Raw genomic sequence first — 17,203 nt, forward strand, 5'->3', positions numbered from 1 at the left:
CTGTATTCCCAGTTTTACCCGGGTGGACGTGACTTACGCCAACCCTAAAGAAACAGCACTAATGTAAAAACCCCTCAGCAAGAATACACGGGGGCAGAGTTTACTCCAAATCCCTAACGTTTTCTGAGAGCAGGGGCACACACCCCCCTATAAAGGCTGTGGGATTTGAGTAGGCAGCAGGAGAGAATTCTTGAGAGAATTCTGGAACTTCAGGGGAAGGACTGGCCAAGTGCGGTTCCCTCTGATGTAAGTCAGTCGCCCCCTGTGTCTCTGTCCGCCTTTCGAGGTCCTGGGCCTGACTGGGGGGATGCGAGGGAGGTGGTCTAGGAGAGACCAGCCACCCCTCCGATGCGGAAGTGCCCAGTATGAGCTCTCAGGGTGCCCCGCTGTCCTCATTGGTGTCAGCCAGCCTCTGGGCCAGGGCCGGGATCACAGCTCATCCATTCAACCAACAGACATACTCTAGGCTCCTGCTGCACCAGACTCTGTTTTCCTGGGTGCTGGGATGGCCCCAGGCGCCCCCTGGAAGAGGGCTCTGCCTGCAGAGGGGACCCGGGCTCTGGAGGGGAGATGTTCAGCCAGCACATCCTTGGGTCATGTAAACTCAACGCGTGGCAAAGCTGAGAAGAGACGCATCCCTCAGTAGCGGCTGCAGTTTGCGGAGGTCTGTACCTCTCGGATGAGGTGGGTCAGGGAAGGCCTGGCGGGAGGGTGTCCCCGGGGAGGGAAGGGATGGGCAGGGGACTGGGGGCAGGGAGGCTGGGAGCCGTAGAGTCCTGCGGTCCACGGTAAGGACAGGATCTTCCTGAAGAGTGAAGGTGGGGAAGTCTCCCTGGAGCAGAAAATGGCTCTAGGAGAGAGATACTCTTCTTAATCCCACTTTGCTGGCAAAGAAATTGAGGCACAGAGGGGCTGTGTAACTTGCCTGAGGCTGCACAGCGCATAGGTAGGGCAGCTGGATTTGGACCCAGATGGGCTGCCTCCTGGGACTGAGCGTTTAATCCCCACCCTCACCTGCTTCTCAAGGGCAGTGGCCTCCAGTCTGCCTCCACCTCCCTTCTCCAGCAACGCTCCAGCCTAGCGATCGGCAGGCCTCGGAAGTTCCTGCTAAAATCCCCGAGCGAGCATGCCTCCGGCGACAGAGTGAGGCCCAATGACTCAGCTCCCATTTAAGGCCCTCCCTGACTTGGAGGGCCCATCCTGTTCATCCTTCCTGGGCCTCCTGACATTTTCCACACAGGTCTATGTGCTTCTGCCCCTGAGCCTTCCTCTGGCTGTGCCCTCCCCCTGTGGTGCCTCCCACCATTTAACGGACCCTGACTGTGTACCTGTCATGAGCTGGGCTCTGGCTGGCCCCTGAGGTCAGGTCAGGAAGGGACAGGGACACGTGCTGCTAGTGGCTGTCTCAGGGACTGTTGGGGAGTCTTCCCTGAGGAGGGGCTATCAAGCAGAGATCCAAGGGTGAGCCAGTTACGCAGGTGGAGGAGGTGGAGATAGGAGAGAGGTAACAGAGAGCACGAGTGAGCAGTGTGGGCAAGTGCTGGGGGTGGGAGGAAGTGTGGCACGTTCAGGAGACCAGGGAGAGAGGGCCAGGGTTAAGGCCCATCTGTCTTTCCAGGCTGGATGTGTGTGCTGCCTCCCTAGCTCATCTGAATAACCATCCCCTTCCAGCTCTGAGTCCCAGCAGAGGTTTGCGGGCCTCCCTCCCCACTCCACTTTGCCCCTTGAGAGCAAAGATGGCCTCCACTCATCTCCTTGACCGAGGGCTGAGCACAGAGGAGGTGCACGAAAAAGTCTGTTACGTGAAACCAAAGGTCCAGGTAGAGGCGATTGGAAATTCCGCCTGGGGGAGGTTGGTCTCAGTGGTCTCAGAGCAGACCACTCATGACTTCACAGCATTGGATGGTAACCATGGCCTTCCATGTCCCCTTCCCCAGCCATTCTCTTCTTAACTCTTCTTATTGTTGGCCTGCACACAGCCTAGTTCCCAGGACTGACAAACTCCATCAATTAGAAGATCCAACAGGGCATTTAGCATGAGGCCTTCCTTCATTTCATTTGCCAACCTAACCGCTTGTATCATGAAATGCCCCACAAAAGGGCACGGCAGACAGACAAATCAATGCTAACGAGAGCCTGCTGAGCACATTGGGAGGTGAGTGCGTGGGAGGAAGGGAGGGAGGGAGGGCAGGTGGTGAGGACCCAGGAGGGCTCCTTTCAGGGGAGTCAAGAGGCACATCAGAGAACCCTGGGCCAGAAGTTTCCAACGTGGAGCTCTTGGCTCACCATGCCTCCTGTAGACCTCACCGCATATAGACTGGGGCTGGGTCTACAGCATCCTTCCTGGGTTGGGGAAGACAGTTATAGGATTATGTCTGAAAAACTTTAGACTTTCTCAGGGCATCAGTCAGATGCAAGCTTGGGAGTCAGCACTCTCTCTGGGGCCCTCAGCAGCCGTCGAATCTCTCAGTTCCATCACCTGCAAAGAAGGCATAAAATGCCTACTTCTCAGGAGTGTCCATCACTGAACACAGGTTTTGGGACTTCTGTTAAGCATCAATCATCTACTGGGTGCTGGATACACAGCAGGGACCAGGTCAGCAAGCTCTCCAGCCTGCAGGGAGCAGGCATTTTCATGAGAGAGATGGACGGTAAGTCAACCACCCAACACATATGATTCTGATGGTGGAGGAAACACACAGTGGAGTGTCAGAGTCAGGGGCAACCAGAGGGCGCCCAGTGAGTCCCCTCTGGGAAGGTGACATGTAAGCTGCGATCTCAGTGACGGAGTGAAGGCTGGCTTAGAGCATAGGCTGCCACAAATGCTCGAGCCATACTGGTCCCTTCACCTCTCCTCACAGGAGAGATTTTCCCAGCAAGCAGGCAAGCACACTTGCTGAATAATAAGCTGCAGTGCTCAGGAAGGCCAAGGATACAGGACCCAGGGATGGGAGGTGAAGGGAATGAGAAAGGAAGCACTGAGGCCTCCCACCAGGCTGCTTCTCCTGAGGGAGGCCCCATCCTCCCAGCTCTCAGGAGGGGTCCCTGAACCCTAGAGAGATCCCCACACCCTGGAGAAGTTCAGGACCCTGGAGCGGTTCAGCACCCTGGAGAGGTCCCATGCCTTGCAGAGGTCCCCACACCCTGGAGAGGTTCAGCACCACGGAGAGATCCCAATTTCAGGCATTCTCCTATGGCTCCCTGCCACTGACCGGACATTGTCGCCCCTACTTAAACTGACATTCCAGGCCCTCTCTGGACCAGCCCCAGTCACCCCCAGCTCCATAACATTTGGCCACTTCCCAAATCCACCTTGAACGCTCCTGACACTCTAAGCTGTCCCTGGAACCCCACCCTCTTGAGTTCTGCCTATGGAAACCCCATGTACTCAACTAAGCACGGTGCCGACACTATCTCTTTCACAAAGCCCTTTTTCAAATTTATCTTGGGGCTTTTTGCTCCCTTCCAGGCTGAGTTCCCCAAGGAACTGAGTCTGATTCATGTCTTTTCTCCCCACAGCACATGGCAGCCCAGCACCTGAATGAATGAAGTTGTAAAAGTGATGTGTACAATTCATACCAATTGTTGAGATATCACCCTGCCAGGAGCCATGCTACGTGCTTCAAACACATTTTTATTTACAGTTTAAGGAACTGAGGCCAAGGGATGAGAGATCTGTCCAAGTTCGCATTCAAACAGTCAAGTGACAGAGGCCGGATTCAAACCCAGATCACAATCCACAGCCTGTGCCCTTGACCACGGCTCCTTTCTGTCTCTATCCAACTCAGTGCACTGCCATCTGCTAGGCCTATGGAGCCTTGAGCACAGCAGCCGTGGTCCCCTGAAGTGATTCTGAATCTTTTTTTAGCCTGAAATTGAAATCACTGATGCTTCAAATTAGAACCCCAAGATGAATGAACCAAGACTTCAGATTTGCAATCGCTAAACTGCCCGCATCTACCTTCTCAGCAGGATTCCGGGCTGCTCCTCAGCCCGGACCACCTGTTCCCAGTCAATATGGAGGACAAAGTGAATCATTCTCTAGGCACAGAAAGGGGCTATGGCTATGTGCAGGAAAGGGGTCCAGGCTCCCACACTTTCAGGGGCTCTGCTCAGAGCAGGGGTCTCTTTAGAGCCCTGGAGAGCAAAGACCCCAGTGCTAGGATACACAGAGAGACCCCAATGCTGCCAGCCTTGAAAGGCCAAGACTGGGGCGCCTGGGTGGCGCAGTCGGCTAAGCATCCGACTTCAGCCAGGTCACGATCTCGCGGTCCGTGAGTTCGAGCCCCGCGTCGGGCTCTGGGCTGATGGCTCGGAGCCCGGAGCCTGTTTCCGATTCTGTGTCTCCCTCTCTCTCTGCCCCTCCCCCGTTCATGCTCTGTCTCTCTCTGTCCCAAAAATAAATAAAAACGTTGAAAAAAAATAAAAAAAAAAAAAAAGAAAGGCCAAGACTGTAATGACAGCAGTTTGCCACAGGCACTGGCATCGTGTGGAGGCCAGCAACAAAAACAGACATGCTCCTCTGTGCTGACTTTTATTTGCTACCAAAGGAATATTTTTCAGTCATCACTGAAAAGTGACTGGGAGCTGAGACCCCAGCAAGCCTGGGAAGGGAGGTGAAGAGGCAAGTCAAGATGGCCATGCTTACTCTCTGCACTGACCTAGGTGCCGGCAGCCCAGCAGCAGGGGAGCCAGAGCTAGAGGCTGGCCAAGGGGCCCAGACCTCTTCCAACACGAGCACAGCAAGAAGCCACAGAGCTTCAGAACAGAAACGCTCCACACTTGGAGAGACCACAGCCAGCCACTGGGCCCTGCTTGTCTTTGACATGAAACCAACAGAACTTCACAACCGAAGTATCAATATGACTCAAAGTCAAGAATTCACCAGTCACCCTACCTTCCTGCTCGTATCAGCTGGCATTCGGTCTTCACTTAGTTATTGACTTAGATAACCCTTTAAAATGATTTAAATAAGATGTTAAGAATTTGGGGGAGTGGGGTGGCTAGAGTTCCCAGCTTGGCCATGTGGGCACCAGCAGGACATGTGACAAAGCCTCTCACAATATCCCGAAAGGCAGGACAGAGAAATGCGAGCTGGGTGTTGGGGCTGAACAACTGTCTGGGAAGGATGCCGGCACCGGGGAAACCACGACAGGACTCTGGCCTCAGCCCTGGGATTTGTGGCTGGAGGGCAAAACGGAATCATGAAGAGAAATTCCAAGATTACCTAAAAGCCCGACTCGGGCCAGAAGAGAACGGAGCGAGGCAGAGAGGGCGCGCCCTGGGAGCAGAGGTTCAAGCCAAATCCGGGGGCATGGCTGCCAGCGATATTTGGGGCTTGCAGGTGGGGCGGGCCAGGTGCCGCATCAGCTGATATGCCGTCCACAGAGACGCATGGAGAAGCTACGGCCAGTGTGCTCTTGACTTATGTGCTTGGCACAGCGTGGGTGTGCTCTGTAACCACTCCATGCTTGCGACGGTAGTGGTGGTGATCGCCCGCCAGCATTAGAACTTATCATGACTTCCCATTATTGTTTGTTCCACTAATAGTCATTGGTTCCTTCTTCCCAGTCAAGCATCATGAAGGACAACGAAGGACAGGATGGTCACCAGCCAGTGCTGACGGCATGCACTGCTGGCCTCGGCCTTCTAACCAGACCGGCGCTCACAGCGGCCCATGCGCCCAGAGCTCGTGGCACACAGCCCGTCCTGATGACCGAACTCTCCCAACCACCCGTTTTGCTGATGGGGACACTGAGACCCAAGAAGCATGGGCTGATCAGTGACGGGTGCAGCAACCGAGGGGGCAGAACCTGAACTTCATTTCCTGTCCTTCGTGCGATTTAATGCCAAAGCTGGGGAAGGCTGGCAGATTACCCCCGGGCTTTTCCAACTGTTCACGGCCCCAGCTTGGTGACAGGTAATGGTATAGGCAAATGTGTGTTAGAGCTCGTGCTATGATTCTCAGCCGAAGAAACCTAAGATACTCAAATGGTCTCTGAGGAAAACCCCGGGGCATCCCCCTTAGCATCCTCACTTCGGTGCAAACTGAGATTATAAAACAGTTGTAGGCCATCACGAGTACAAGCATTTCATACGAGGAAAAGTAATTAGCAAACTCAAGCATCAGTTTTCAAGGATGAAGGATATTGCTGCCTGCTTTTAATTGCAAGGGAAAACCTATTTAGGGAATTAACACAAAAACGAGATTGGCCACTTCAGGGCTAAGAAAACAATCACAAAAACCATAGGAGCCTCCAGCTCGGCATCAGGTTGGTAAGCAATGGCCCCAGGAAAATAATTAATGCCCAGGAAAAGTGTTCTCGTCCCCGAAGCAAACAGCAACACCTTGGCCACGGAGGCTGAGACACCACTCAACTGTGTGCGACAGCGTCTTCTAAGGAATAACTTTCTATTTATGAAATTAGTACCTGTCAAAAAAATTAATACTGTCACTCTCGAAAATCTGAGAAACAGACAAAAGTCTGAAAAAAGAGAAAATAACCATACACGATCCCATCACCCAGGGGTTAACCTCTCCTCTCCTTTTTTTTCCCCCTATGCCTATTTTGGGGGAGATTTAGGTGGTATTATGCAGACAATTTTGGTTCCGCCCTTTTCACCGATATAAGGTGATCTGTTGTCATTAGTAGCAAGAACTCCTTACAAGCATGATTTTTAAATGCTTTCTTGTGCGCCCACAACAGATGCATGATGTCCCCTCAACCATTTCCCTACAGTCCCAGCCCCAGCCCCTCAGACTGTTTTTGCTACACTGTGCTCTCTGCTTTGTCTGTTTGTAGATCATTCCCTTAGAACGGATTCCTAGATACAAAATCCCTGATTCGGCTTTATAGCTCTTACCACATCCTGTCACATCGATTTCTGAAAAGTTTATGGCAATTTATTCTTCCACATAGCAACATGAGTGCTGTCACCCGCGACGGGTAGAGTAATAATAAAAAAAAAAAAAAGCATTTGCTAATTTGAAAATAAAAACTGGCACCTTGTCATCTCTTTTTCTTCTTACCCTTTGCCCATTTATACATCAAGCACATCAGCGCGTCTCTCAAGAATTTCCGAGCTCTGGCGTTACCGTGGTTGGAATCCACTTTCCAGCTCTGTGACTGTGGGCAAGTGGCCTAACCTCTCTGTGCCTCGGTTTCCTCATCTGTAACATGGGGATGGCAACAGAAGCCACGTTGTAGGCTCGCTGCGAGGATTAGATGGGATTGTGCAGTGCCCGGCAGATACACCCTTGGTTACTGTCAGTAAGGACACGGGCCTTGGCTGTGTTTGCTGCAAACGTTGTTTGCTCTTTTGACGTGTAGTGTTTGGTTGTATTGTAGAAATTCTTCTGAGAGAGAACGTTTTCATTTAAGAAAGTGAAGCAAGAAACAAAGCTTGGGTTTCCGAATGGGGGGGGGGGGGGGCTTGTGGACGGAAGATGGTCCTGGCCTCGTGTCAAGGGCCATGCAGGACCTGATGACAGATGGAGGGTTCAAAACGCCAACACAGGGGCGCCTGGGGGCTCAGTCGGTTGAGCATCCAACTTCCGCTCAGGTCATGATCTCACGGTTCGCAGGTTCGAGCCCTGTGTTGGGCTCTGTGCTGAGCAGAGCCTGCTTGCTGCTTGGGATTCTCTCTCTCCCTCTCTCTCTGTCCCTCCCCGACTCATGCTCTCATGCTCTCTCTCTCTCTCTCTCTCTCTCTCTCTCTCTCTCTCTCATTTTTTAAAAAGCCAACACGATCAGGCCAGCCGATCTGGAACCCCTGGCAGCATCACCTAAGTGACCTAAAGATGCCATGCCCAGGTCCTGCTTCAAGCCTCTGATTCTGTAGGTGTGGGCTGGCATCCAGGTCTCTCTATAAATAATGACAGGTGACTCTGTCACTGGCCAGGTTTCACTGTATGAGGCTGACAGGCCATCCAGTTTGGGGAGTCCCTTGCAGGACACCAAAGTGACATCCCAACATCCACGTCTCCTCAATTACTTGATGTGAAACTCTCTACGTCATCCTTGGGACTCCTCGTAAGTGACCTCTCCTGCCCCATCTCATGGGGGTGGGGAGATCCAATCAGGATAATCTCGAGGAAACAGCGGATGAAGTCTTCAACCATCTGTGCCCGAAGGCTGATTCTACCTCTGCAGTCTTTGCTTTTAGTTCTTTGATGAGCGTCTATTATCATTAAGCCCGGTTTGAGTTGGGTTCCTGCTGGAACACAGCACCTTTGTCACTCCTGGATGGTGGAGTCCCCGTGCTTATATTTGGCCTGACTGGAAAGAGGAACTTTCTCTGACTCCTGTGCTTACTGCTGTCCCTGGCCCGTCATCGCCACCCAGACCCACTCCTCCCGGGAAGGACTCGGCCCCGGCTGCCCTGCCCACTCCCACCACCACCTGAAGCCCTCTGGGAAAGCTCCAGGGGCACCAGCCACGCAGGGGACTCCAGCCCATTATGCTGATCTGAAAACGCAAACACACATGGCCTATGGAGCCACCACATTCAGACGCCCCCTCTGTGGGGCACCCACCTCTCCTTTTCCTCCTCTGAGATGAATTTTTACAGCAACCCGGCTGGCCCACTTAGACCCACCTATCTTAATGTAATTCCTGGGCTCATGACAGCCTTTCACGTGGCCTCTACTCCAAGTGTTTGCTTTTCGGCGGGGGGAGTTTGGGGGGCAAGGTCAGCAAAGAAACCGTCCTGGTGACCAAGGAGCAAACGCCTCCCAAATGCTAGGGCAGGAGGGACGTCAGCTCTGGAGGGCAAGCACCAAGGAAAGCACACACGACAGGAGCTGGTGGCACCGGCAGATGACCACGTGTAAGAAGGAAGAAGGACGGTGGTCCAGGAGACGCGAGTCCAGCAAGACTTGGAGGAGAGAACAGACCCACCGGAAGCTGCCCCTCGGTCCCACGTTCAAACCACAGCACACGTTTTTAAAGAGAATACAAACAGCTGGCATGCTCTGAGTTCCTTTCCAAGAGCAGGGAGAGAAGGAGGTTTGCCCAGAGGAGTGCGGGGCAACAGGGACAATTTGCTCATGCTTGTGACCCTTCCACACGGGACCCTGCACTTCCCCAAGGCTCAGAAACCCCCTCGACTCCAGGGATGGCTTCTGGCCAAAATTAAGATTCGCCCGAGACAACATGGGTTCTTTTAGAACAACCCCTCCAAGGTCGAAGCTTTTCAACGGACAAGGTGGAAAAACCGTCTGTTGGAAAATGCACGGACCTCTGAGGCTATAAGTGACTCTAATATTCCAGTGGTACAACCCAGCAGCTAGGAAACACCTCATGGAGACTCTGCCTTTTTTTAATCTAAGCAGCTAAAGGAGACTTTCTGAGCCCCAAGAGTAGCCTTGGAAATGCACTGGGTGGGTCAGTGTTCCAGCAGCCCAACCCCCGTCCCCCCATTAGCACGTGACCCCCAGTAAGCGGCCCAGGGTGGCTGTGGAGGGCTCAGCCCTCCTTCGGGTCTTTGTGACATAATAACACCAACACGGCATTCATGCCTCTCAGCGCCAGCCATTCCTAGAATCCCAGAGCTCAGAGGTTACCCGGAATCTAAAACCTGTTCCAAAATGGCAAATATATTTGCATATCAGAGGTTAACAGCAATGTCAGAGGAAGTGCTTTGCAAACAGAAGTGCAGAAACTCTTCCTGCTCCCAATTTCCACGGAGGCTTCAATCTGGCCGGGCGGTTGGCCCTCTCCGCCCGGGCCAGGCACACACTGCAGACGTGCCCGCCAACCAGGCGTAGCTTTGCGTCCTCGCGAAAGGGATGGGCCCAGCACATGCTCCGAGGCGGTCCCACGTTTTTCTTCCTGACTACTTTATCAAGGAGGCACTCCGATGAGCCAGACAACGGGGGACACGCTTCCATCTGCAGCCTTCATTTATTATTTAAACCCAAGAACCAGCATCGGCTATGTCAACCTATTGGAGCCTCTGTCTCTGGGTCTCTCTCTGTCACACACACACACCCGCACACACACACATACGCGCGCGCGCGCAGGAGACTTACATCACAACTACATCCTACAGAAGATGATTCAACCAGTCTCTGCATTTTTGTGAGGTTACAAATCAGGTTAACCCACGAAAGCCCAGCGGGCCCCACTCTGCATCCTTCTGGATACACACGCACCCAAGGTTTCTTCCAAGCCGGGCTCTGATTGGTCAACAATAATTTAAATACATCTTTCAGCAAATGAAACGAGACCAGCACAAGGCACCTTGAAGAGGGTAAGTCACCTTCTCCATTTTCCTTGGCTCTTGGGTCTGTTTCCACCACAGTGCCTCTCCTTCTGGATTTCCCATCACTCCACCAGCCTTGAGAAGCACTAAGGAGGCCACGAGTAAACTCGAGCTCAAAAGCACCCTGGGAAGCTTAGGCATGACCGGGAGAAGGGCTCCCAGTGGCCACGTCGCCATGGGCTTGGTCTCCTTTGCAGGAAGAGCAAGTGTCTGGCCGGCCCAGTGGGGGGGGGGGGCACCACATATCCCACCCCTCCCACCTGCGTGGACATTTCCAGTGCAGGTGACACTGGGCTCGGGGTCAGCCCGGAAGAATGCCTTCCCAAGAAACATCAACTCCCAAGGAGGACCGCTTGAGCGAACCGAACCCCTTAACGGTAATTTTTCCAAGATACGGCAGCCTCTTTTATCGTCAATATTTCCAAAGAGTAACACATTCCTCTGCACAACAAGACGGAAAGTAACACCTGAACCCGCAAAACGCGGGGAGCTCGGAAGCGCCGGCGGCCCGGACGCGTGACGCGCACCAAGACGCTAACTCCAGCAAGGGCTCGGAAACCAAGGGCGCTCGTGTCTAGTGGGATTCTTTGAACGGAGAGAGTTCCCTCCTTTCTTTAAAAATTAAATATAATTTATCGTCCAACTGGTTTCCATACAACACCCAGTGCTCATCCCAACAGGTGCCCTCCTCTCATACCTACTGGGAAAAGCCCGCTCTCAAAGCACCTGGATTTAAAATTTTCCTTTTCGTACTGTCAACGCCGGCTTCCCCTCTCGCTCACGCTTAGCCTTTGAAGGCCAGTCATCGGACGGGCAGCGTTACTGCGACGTCCGAGTCAGTGATCTCTCAGCCACCAGCGTTACAGGCCTCACGTGAGCAAGGGCCGCGGCACAGCACTTTCCTTCCTGCCCTTGTGACACAAGAATGGGCGACGGCCCCTCCTGGCGTTTCTCCGTTCAGCGAGAACAGAAGCACACGTAGATCCACGCGTGTCCCCAACGTCATGGCAGCCACGTGTCTCTCTTCCTTCTAACTTCCACTTGAAGACCGGTGGCCAACGCCCACAGACATTTCTACCTTCCAGAGAGCTACAGCCGAGGCCTGAAAGACGCTCCGAACACACACCGGCCCACAGGAAGTGGCATCCACGATGGGTGGAGACAAGCACACGACACGAGTCCGGAGCAGCCTCCACGAGTAGCCCTAGGTCTGGCCCAACGGCCGTGCTGCTTAGACCACGGGCCCCGGCCGCAAGAGAGGCAGCGCTCTCCCCGAGCGGAAAGATACAAACACCGGTGTCCCTACCTCAATCAGGAAGTCCCCCGTCCTCAGTCCGGCTTGCCACGCCACCCCTCCTTCATCCACAGATTCCAGGTACTGCAGGGCTGGGAACGCTGGCGTTGGTGTGAATTCCTCGATGGGCGTATCCGCTGGGAAGACAAGGGAGACCTCAATACCAGCCTGGGTGGTGTTTCCAGGTTGGCCCCGCGTGGGACCCCGAGAGGAAGGAGGTGCGCACGTCTCCCGCCGGAAGTGGGTGCTCTCCCCTGGGGAGGGCTCGACAGCCACGGCCATAGGTCGGCACCAATTCAAGCAGTGAAACCAACTGCCCCGTGGTGCCCCCGGATCTCTCGGCCTTTCTGCCGAAAACACTTGCCGTACATGTCTGTAGGTCCACGCCTGTCATTTTCTTTAAAAGCATCAGTGACTAAACATTTTCAGTTCTAAAAATGGCAAAGTTCCCCCCATAACCACACAGAGCTACAGAAACACCACACTGAACCACTTGCCAAATTTACATCCACAGAGACGCGCGGACCAAAGGAATTCAACTTGGAGCACGGACAGATCATAGCGCTGACCCAGTGGGTGGCTGCAGAGTGGGAATCTGCTGGGGAATTCGTTCCGCGGGGAGCCCGGCTCTCTGCGAGCGCTCTGCGGCCGGCACCCACGGGGAGGCTGGGCCCCCGCTCCTCGGCAGCGCGAGCCGCGGCCTCTGGGCCCCACACAGCTGCCGAACAAAGACTCCAGGGCGAGAGACGGGCTTCCCTGGGTGGTTACGAGTGGCCGGGGTGGGTGGGTGGCAAGAGGAAGATGACCCCGGCAGGGGGAGGGGACGGAACATCACTCAGCCGTGGGCACGCACACACGGGGACAGATGGGTCTCTTCTTCCTCTCTCTGGACAGATCGCTCCCAGGCAGCCCGAGCTTGGGGCAGGTGGGGGTGCTCCCGGGGAAGGAGGCCTTTCCCAGCACAGGTGCAGGACCCCAGCACGGCACGGAGGCTCCGAGATGAAACTTCCACATGGCTTCTCACCCCACACGCGCGGTGGGCAGCTGCCTCCCCTCACGGGGAGGTGATGCCATTTTGTTTTCTTTTTAAAGGGAAGCCCCCAGGTTCAGGGCTGGTGGTGGGCGCGCTGCCGTGGAATGTCGCCCCGGAACCCCCCACCACAGGCCACGTGATGCGGATGCTGCTGGCTCAGTCCGCGGCAGAGGGGACCATCTTGCCACGTTTCCTTTGCAAAGTCACCTTAGAGGCGGGCACACGGATGCCTGCTACACTTGGAACTGAAGCCCACTCCCAGAATGGGGCAGTTTCTAGACACCCCAAACTCAGCACCGGGTAATTGTGGACATCTGAGAACAGGAGCTCCACATCCAGCCACAGCCGGGCTGAACTACACCATAAAATGTAGCTTGAACCCCTGATTCCTTATTAAAAAGAGAAAGGGTGGGGGGAGGGAGAGCGAGCGAGCGAGAGCCTGTTCAGAGCAATATTGTGCACAGAAAATGGAAAATATTCCTAAAGCAAGCCCCGGTGTTTTCTGAGTGAGGCAGAATGTTAAAGAACACGGTTGTCTAGCAACCAAGTGCCCCCAGGAAAAAAGGCTTCTTTCCGAGCTGGGCAGCATTTTCATACGGGCGTGCACACACACACACACACACTCACACGACATGTGAATGTACCCGGGCTGGAGACAGCCACACTTACCTTTCGCCCCTCGCAGCACAAATCCAAAGCCCTCATTGTCTTTTTTCTGCAGGACCACTGTCTTCTCCTCGATAATGCAGTCACTGTAGAGAGAATTCCGGGGATAGCGACCATTATTGTAACCCGTCATCATCACCGTGGCTGATCCTGAGCCGGGGCCGCTCATCATCATAGCCAATTAATCACCCAGCTCGCCGGATCCAGGCAGCACGGAGGAGAGTAAGCAGCACAGAGCGCAGGAGGAGCGGGGGCAGCTGGGGGGCCGGCTAACGGGATAGGCGGGCTCGGCACAATGGGGCTCGGAGGGGGGGCGGGCAGAGGCAGCACCGAGCCCGGGCGAGCGGGAGGAAGGAGTCAGGCATGGTGGGGAGGCCGCCGAGCCACGGCAGCGCGGGCTGGCTCCCGGCGCCGAAAGGCAAAGAAAGTAAGTGGCCGGAAGGCACCGGGGGCAGCTGGGCTGGGGCGCGCAGGCCGGCGCATCTTCGGGGGGCGGGGGGGCGGGGTGCAGCTGGGATCAGCCGGCGGACAAATGAGGAAGCAGCTCTTCTTCTTCAAGGGGTGTTTGAAAATCAAATTCTATTTGCTCCCCGCACGAGCCGGCGTCCAGACGCAGCGGCCCCTCCCTCTCGGTCCGAATGAATGTGGTGTCCCCGCGATCACCAAGGAGCCCGCAAGGCTGCCGGGAGTCATCCCGCACAGAGAAAGCGCAGGCTGGCGGAGGGGGCGGCCCGGGCGCTGCCGATGGGTGGGGGCCGGAGGCAGGACGCTCGAGCGACACCAAGGCCACTTACGGCAAGGCCTCCGTCAGGGGGTGATGAGTCGTGGGGACGGGGCGAGGGGGGCTCGTGGGCTCCCCCCTCTGAGAGACAACCTAAAGCCACACCACCCGCCTCTTGGCACAGCCTTTTTTTTTTTTTTTAAAGGAAAGAAACCCAGAAGCTTCGACTTTGCTTCAGCTGCCCGAGGCTCCCATCGTTTACAGTAAGGGCGCCCTGCCACATGACTGTCCAGCCCTGGAGGCACCCGGGGGCGCAGGGCGGAAGCGGACTTCCTGGCAGGCCACGCAGCCCGGGCTGAACGGGGGCCCTCCCCGCCTCCCCGGGGCGGCATGGCCCCTGGGACCCTCTGCTGCCCCGGAAGACGGCAGCTGGAGGGCCAGGCCACTGCGGAGGGAAGGAGGAGGGGCGGGAGGCAATGTGGAGAGGCCTTCTCCAGGGTCCTAAGGGGCCGGCCACAGGAGGGCTCTGCGCCAGAGGTCCTGAAGCATTCGGCTGGCCCCTGTCTCGGAGGGGGGCGGCCGGGGGACGCAGACAGCAAGCACTGGGAACAGTGTGCTGACAGGCTTGAAGTCACAGACAACTGAAGGTCAGCTTTGTCCAGCAGTAGATTCACAGCCTGCAGGAAGCACGCGGCCCCAGCATGCAGCCATCTGGGAGCAGCACAGCCAACCCAGACCGGGTGGCCCCGGGGAGGAGAAGGGACAGGGGTGCTTGGACCAAGTGATGGGCTGCCAAGAGCTTCCCGTCATCCGGATGAGGAAGAGGCATTCCAGAGAGGTTGGGGACACAGCCGGAGCATGCACAGAGAGGTTGGGAGACACAGCCGGAGAATGCACAGAGAGGTTGGGAGACACAGCTGGAGAATGCACAGAGAGGTTGGGGGACACAGCTGGAGAATGCACAGAGAGGTTGGGGACACAGCCGGAGCACGCACAGAGAGGTTGGGGACACAGCCGGAGAATGCACAGAGAGGTTGGGGACACAGCCGGAGAATGCACAGAGAGGTTGGGGACACAGCCGGAGAATGCACAGAGAGGTTGGGGACACAGCCGGAGCATGCACAGAGAGGTTGGGGGACACAGCCGGAGCACGCACAGAGAGGTTGGGGACACAGCCGGAGAATGCACAGAGAGGTTGGGGACACAGCCGGAGAATGCACAGAGAGGCTGGGGGACACAGCCGGAGAATGCACAGAGAGGCTGGGGGACACAGCTGGAGAATGCACAGAGAGGTTGAGGACACAGCTGGAGAATGCACAGAGAGGTTGGGGACACAGCCGGAGCACGCACAGAGAGGTTGGGGACACAGCCGGAGAATGCACAGAGAGGTTGGGGACACAGCCGGAGAATGCACAGAGAGGTTGGGGACACAGCCGGAGAATGCACAGAGAGGTTGGGGACACAGCCGGAGCATGCACAGAGAGGTTGGGGGACACAGCCGGAGCACGCACAGAGAGGTTGGGGACACAGCCGGAGAATGCACAGAGAGGTTGGGGACACAGCCGGAGAATGCACAGAGAGGCTGGGGGACACAGCCGGAGAATGCACAGAGAGGTTGGGGACACAGCCGGAGAATACACAGAGAGGTTGGGGACACAGCCGGAGAATGCACAGAGAGGCTGGGGGACACAGCTGGAGAATGCACAGAGAGGTTGAGGACACAGCCGGAGAATGCACAGAGAGGTTGGGGACACAGCCGGAGAATGCACAGAGAGGTTGGGGACACAGCCGGAGAATGCACAGAGAGGCTGGGGGACACAGCTGGAGAATGCACAGAGAGGTTGAGGACACAGCCGGAGAATGCACAGAGAGGTTGGGGACACAGCCGGAGAATGCACAGAGAGGCTGGGGGACACAGCTGGAGAAGGCACAGAGAGGTTGGGGACACAGCCGGAGAATGCACAGGGAGGTTGGGGACACAGCTGAAGAATGCAAAGAGAGGTTGGGGGACACAGCCGGAGAATGCACAGAGTGGTTGAGGACACAGCCGGAGAATGCACAGAGAGGTTGGGGACACAGCCGGAGAATGCACTCATGTCCTGACCCACACCCGCACTCCTGCCCTTGCACGGGACAAGCACGCAGTGGAACTTGCCAGGGTGACCCTGAGTTCCAAGAAAGGGCTGGCACAGCAGGGACACATACTCTCACAGCTGAGACACCATGCAATCCAGGATGACCGGCCTGGGGTGGTCTAACAACTCGAGGAGGGGCTGTGTCCCTGTGTTCCTGCTCTGTCTCCTGTGCCAGGGACAGAGAGCCCCTGCTCTGGGAGCTTGGCCGTGACCATGAGCTCCCTGGCTCAGCCCACTGAAGCCCATCGCAAAGGGCAGAAGCAGGGCCAGGAGTCCAGGGCCCTGAGAGCCCATGGGCAGGGCCACACGGCCAGCCTGGCCCTTAGTAGGGGGCGGAGTTCTCTAAACCTCTAAACCTTCCCCTCACGTCATAAGGCGGCGAGAACAAGCCCTGGGCCTCCCAGGGTAACCGTGAGGTCAGAAAGGGCAGTCCCCACGGCGGTGCGGTGGAACAGGGGAGCCCCAGGGAGCCATCCCTTTAACTGCCATCAGAAACGGCAGCAGGCTGGCGGTCGGCCAGGACCCCGGGGAGCCTCAGGGGTCGAGGCAGGAGGAGCTGGGGGCAGGCGGAGACGTGCGGACCCTCTGCCAGGCCCAGCCACCTTCCTGTCTCCAGCCTCCCCCAAGCAGAACACAGCTGTGGACCCACCCACCTCTTCCCGCTCAACTCCTTTAAGGGGGTGGGGGGCGCTGGCCCGGTGGCTCCTTCGGGTGCCAGGCAGGTGCAAGTCCTGAATCCCTCTTCTCCAGGGAGAGGCTCACAAGGGCCCCCGGCTGGAGCCACCGCCTTCGCCCTACATGAGTAGCTGCAGGCAAGCGGCGCCCTGGAGCTCCAGAAATACAGTGTCTGCCCTGCAGGTCCCGAGCCCTGATCTCCCCTGGGACACAAGCGGCCCCCAACACCCACCTCTGCCCCGCTCCAAGGTGCATCTGTCTCGCACTCCAGGCGGTGGTCCCACTGTGGGCCACCTCTGCCCGCAGGAGCCGATGCTACCCAAACCTGCCTCTGGCTTTGTGCACCTCATGGACGACAGTACATGTCCTCCCACCTGACCCCCACGCTGGGGAGCTTCTCAGGGGCAGTGCGG

General features: G+C 56.3%; 1 protein-coding gene across 11 annotated transcripts in view; it reads right to left on the reverse strand.

The window, feature by feature from the left end:
• SHANK2 (SH3 and multiple ankyrin repeat domains 2) overlaps positions 1 to 17,203 on the reverse strand; it is a 516,273-nt gene that overhangs the window by 152,131 nt on the left and 346,939 nt on the right. For all 11 annotated transcript variants that reach the window (XR_007156245.1, XM_047877830.1, XM_047877836.1 and 8 more), the window contains 2 exons: positions 13,263 to 13,345; positions 11,573 to 11,697 (listed from right to left, as the gene is read on the reverse strand). Coding sequence is in view for 10 of the 11 variants with exons in the window: in XM_047877830.1 (XP_047733786.1) it covers positions 11,573 to 11,697; positions 13,263 to 13,345 (208 nt within the window). In the remaining variant the exon portion in view is untranslated. The remainder of the gene's footprint in view (positions 1 to 11,572; positions 11,698 to 13,262; positions 13,346 to 17,203) is intronic.

Source organism: Prionailurus viverrinus, chromosome D1 (assembly GCF_022837055.1).
Source record: "Prionailurus viverrinus isolate Anna chromosome D1, UM_Priviv_1.0, whole genome shotgun sequence".
NCBI classification, from domain to species: Eukaryota; Metazoa; Chordata; class Mammalia; order Carnivora; family Felidae; genus Prionailurus; species Prionailurus viverrinus.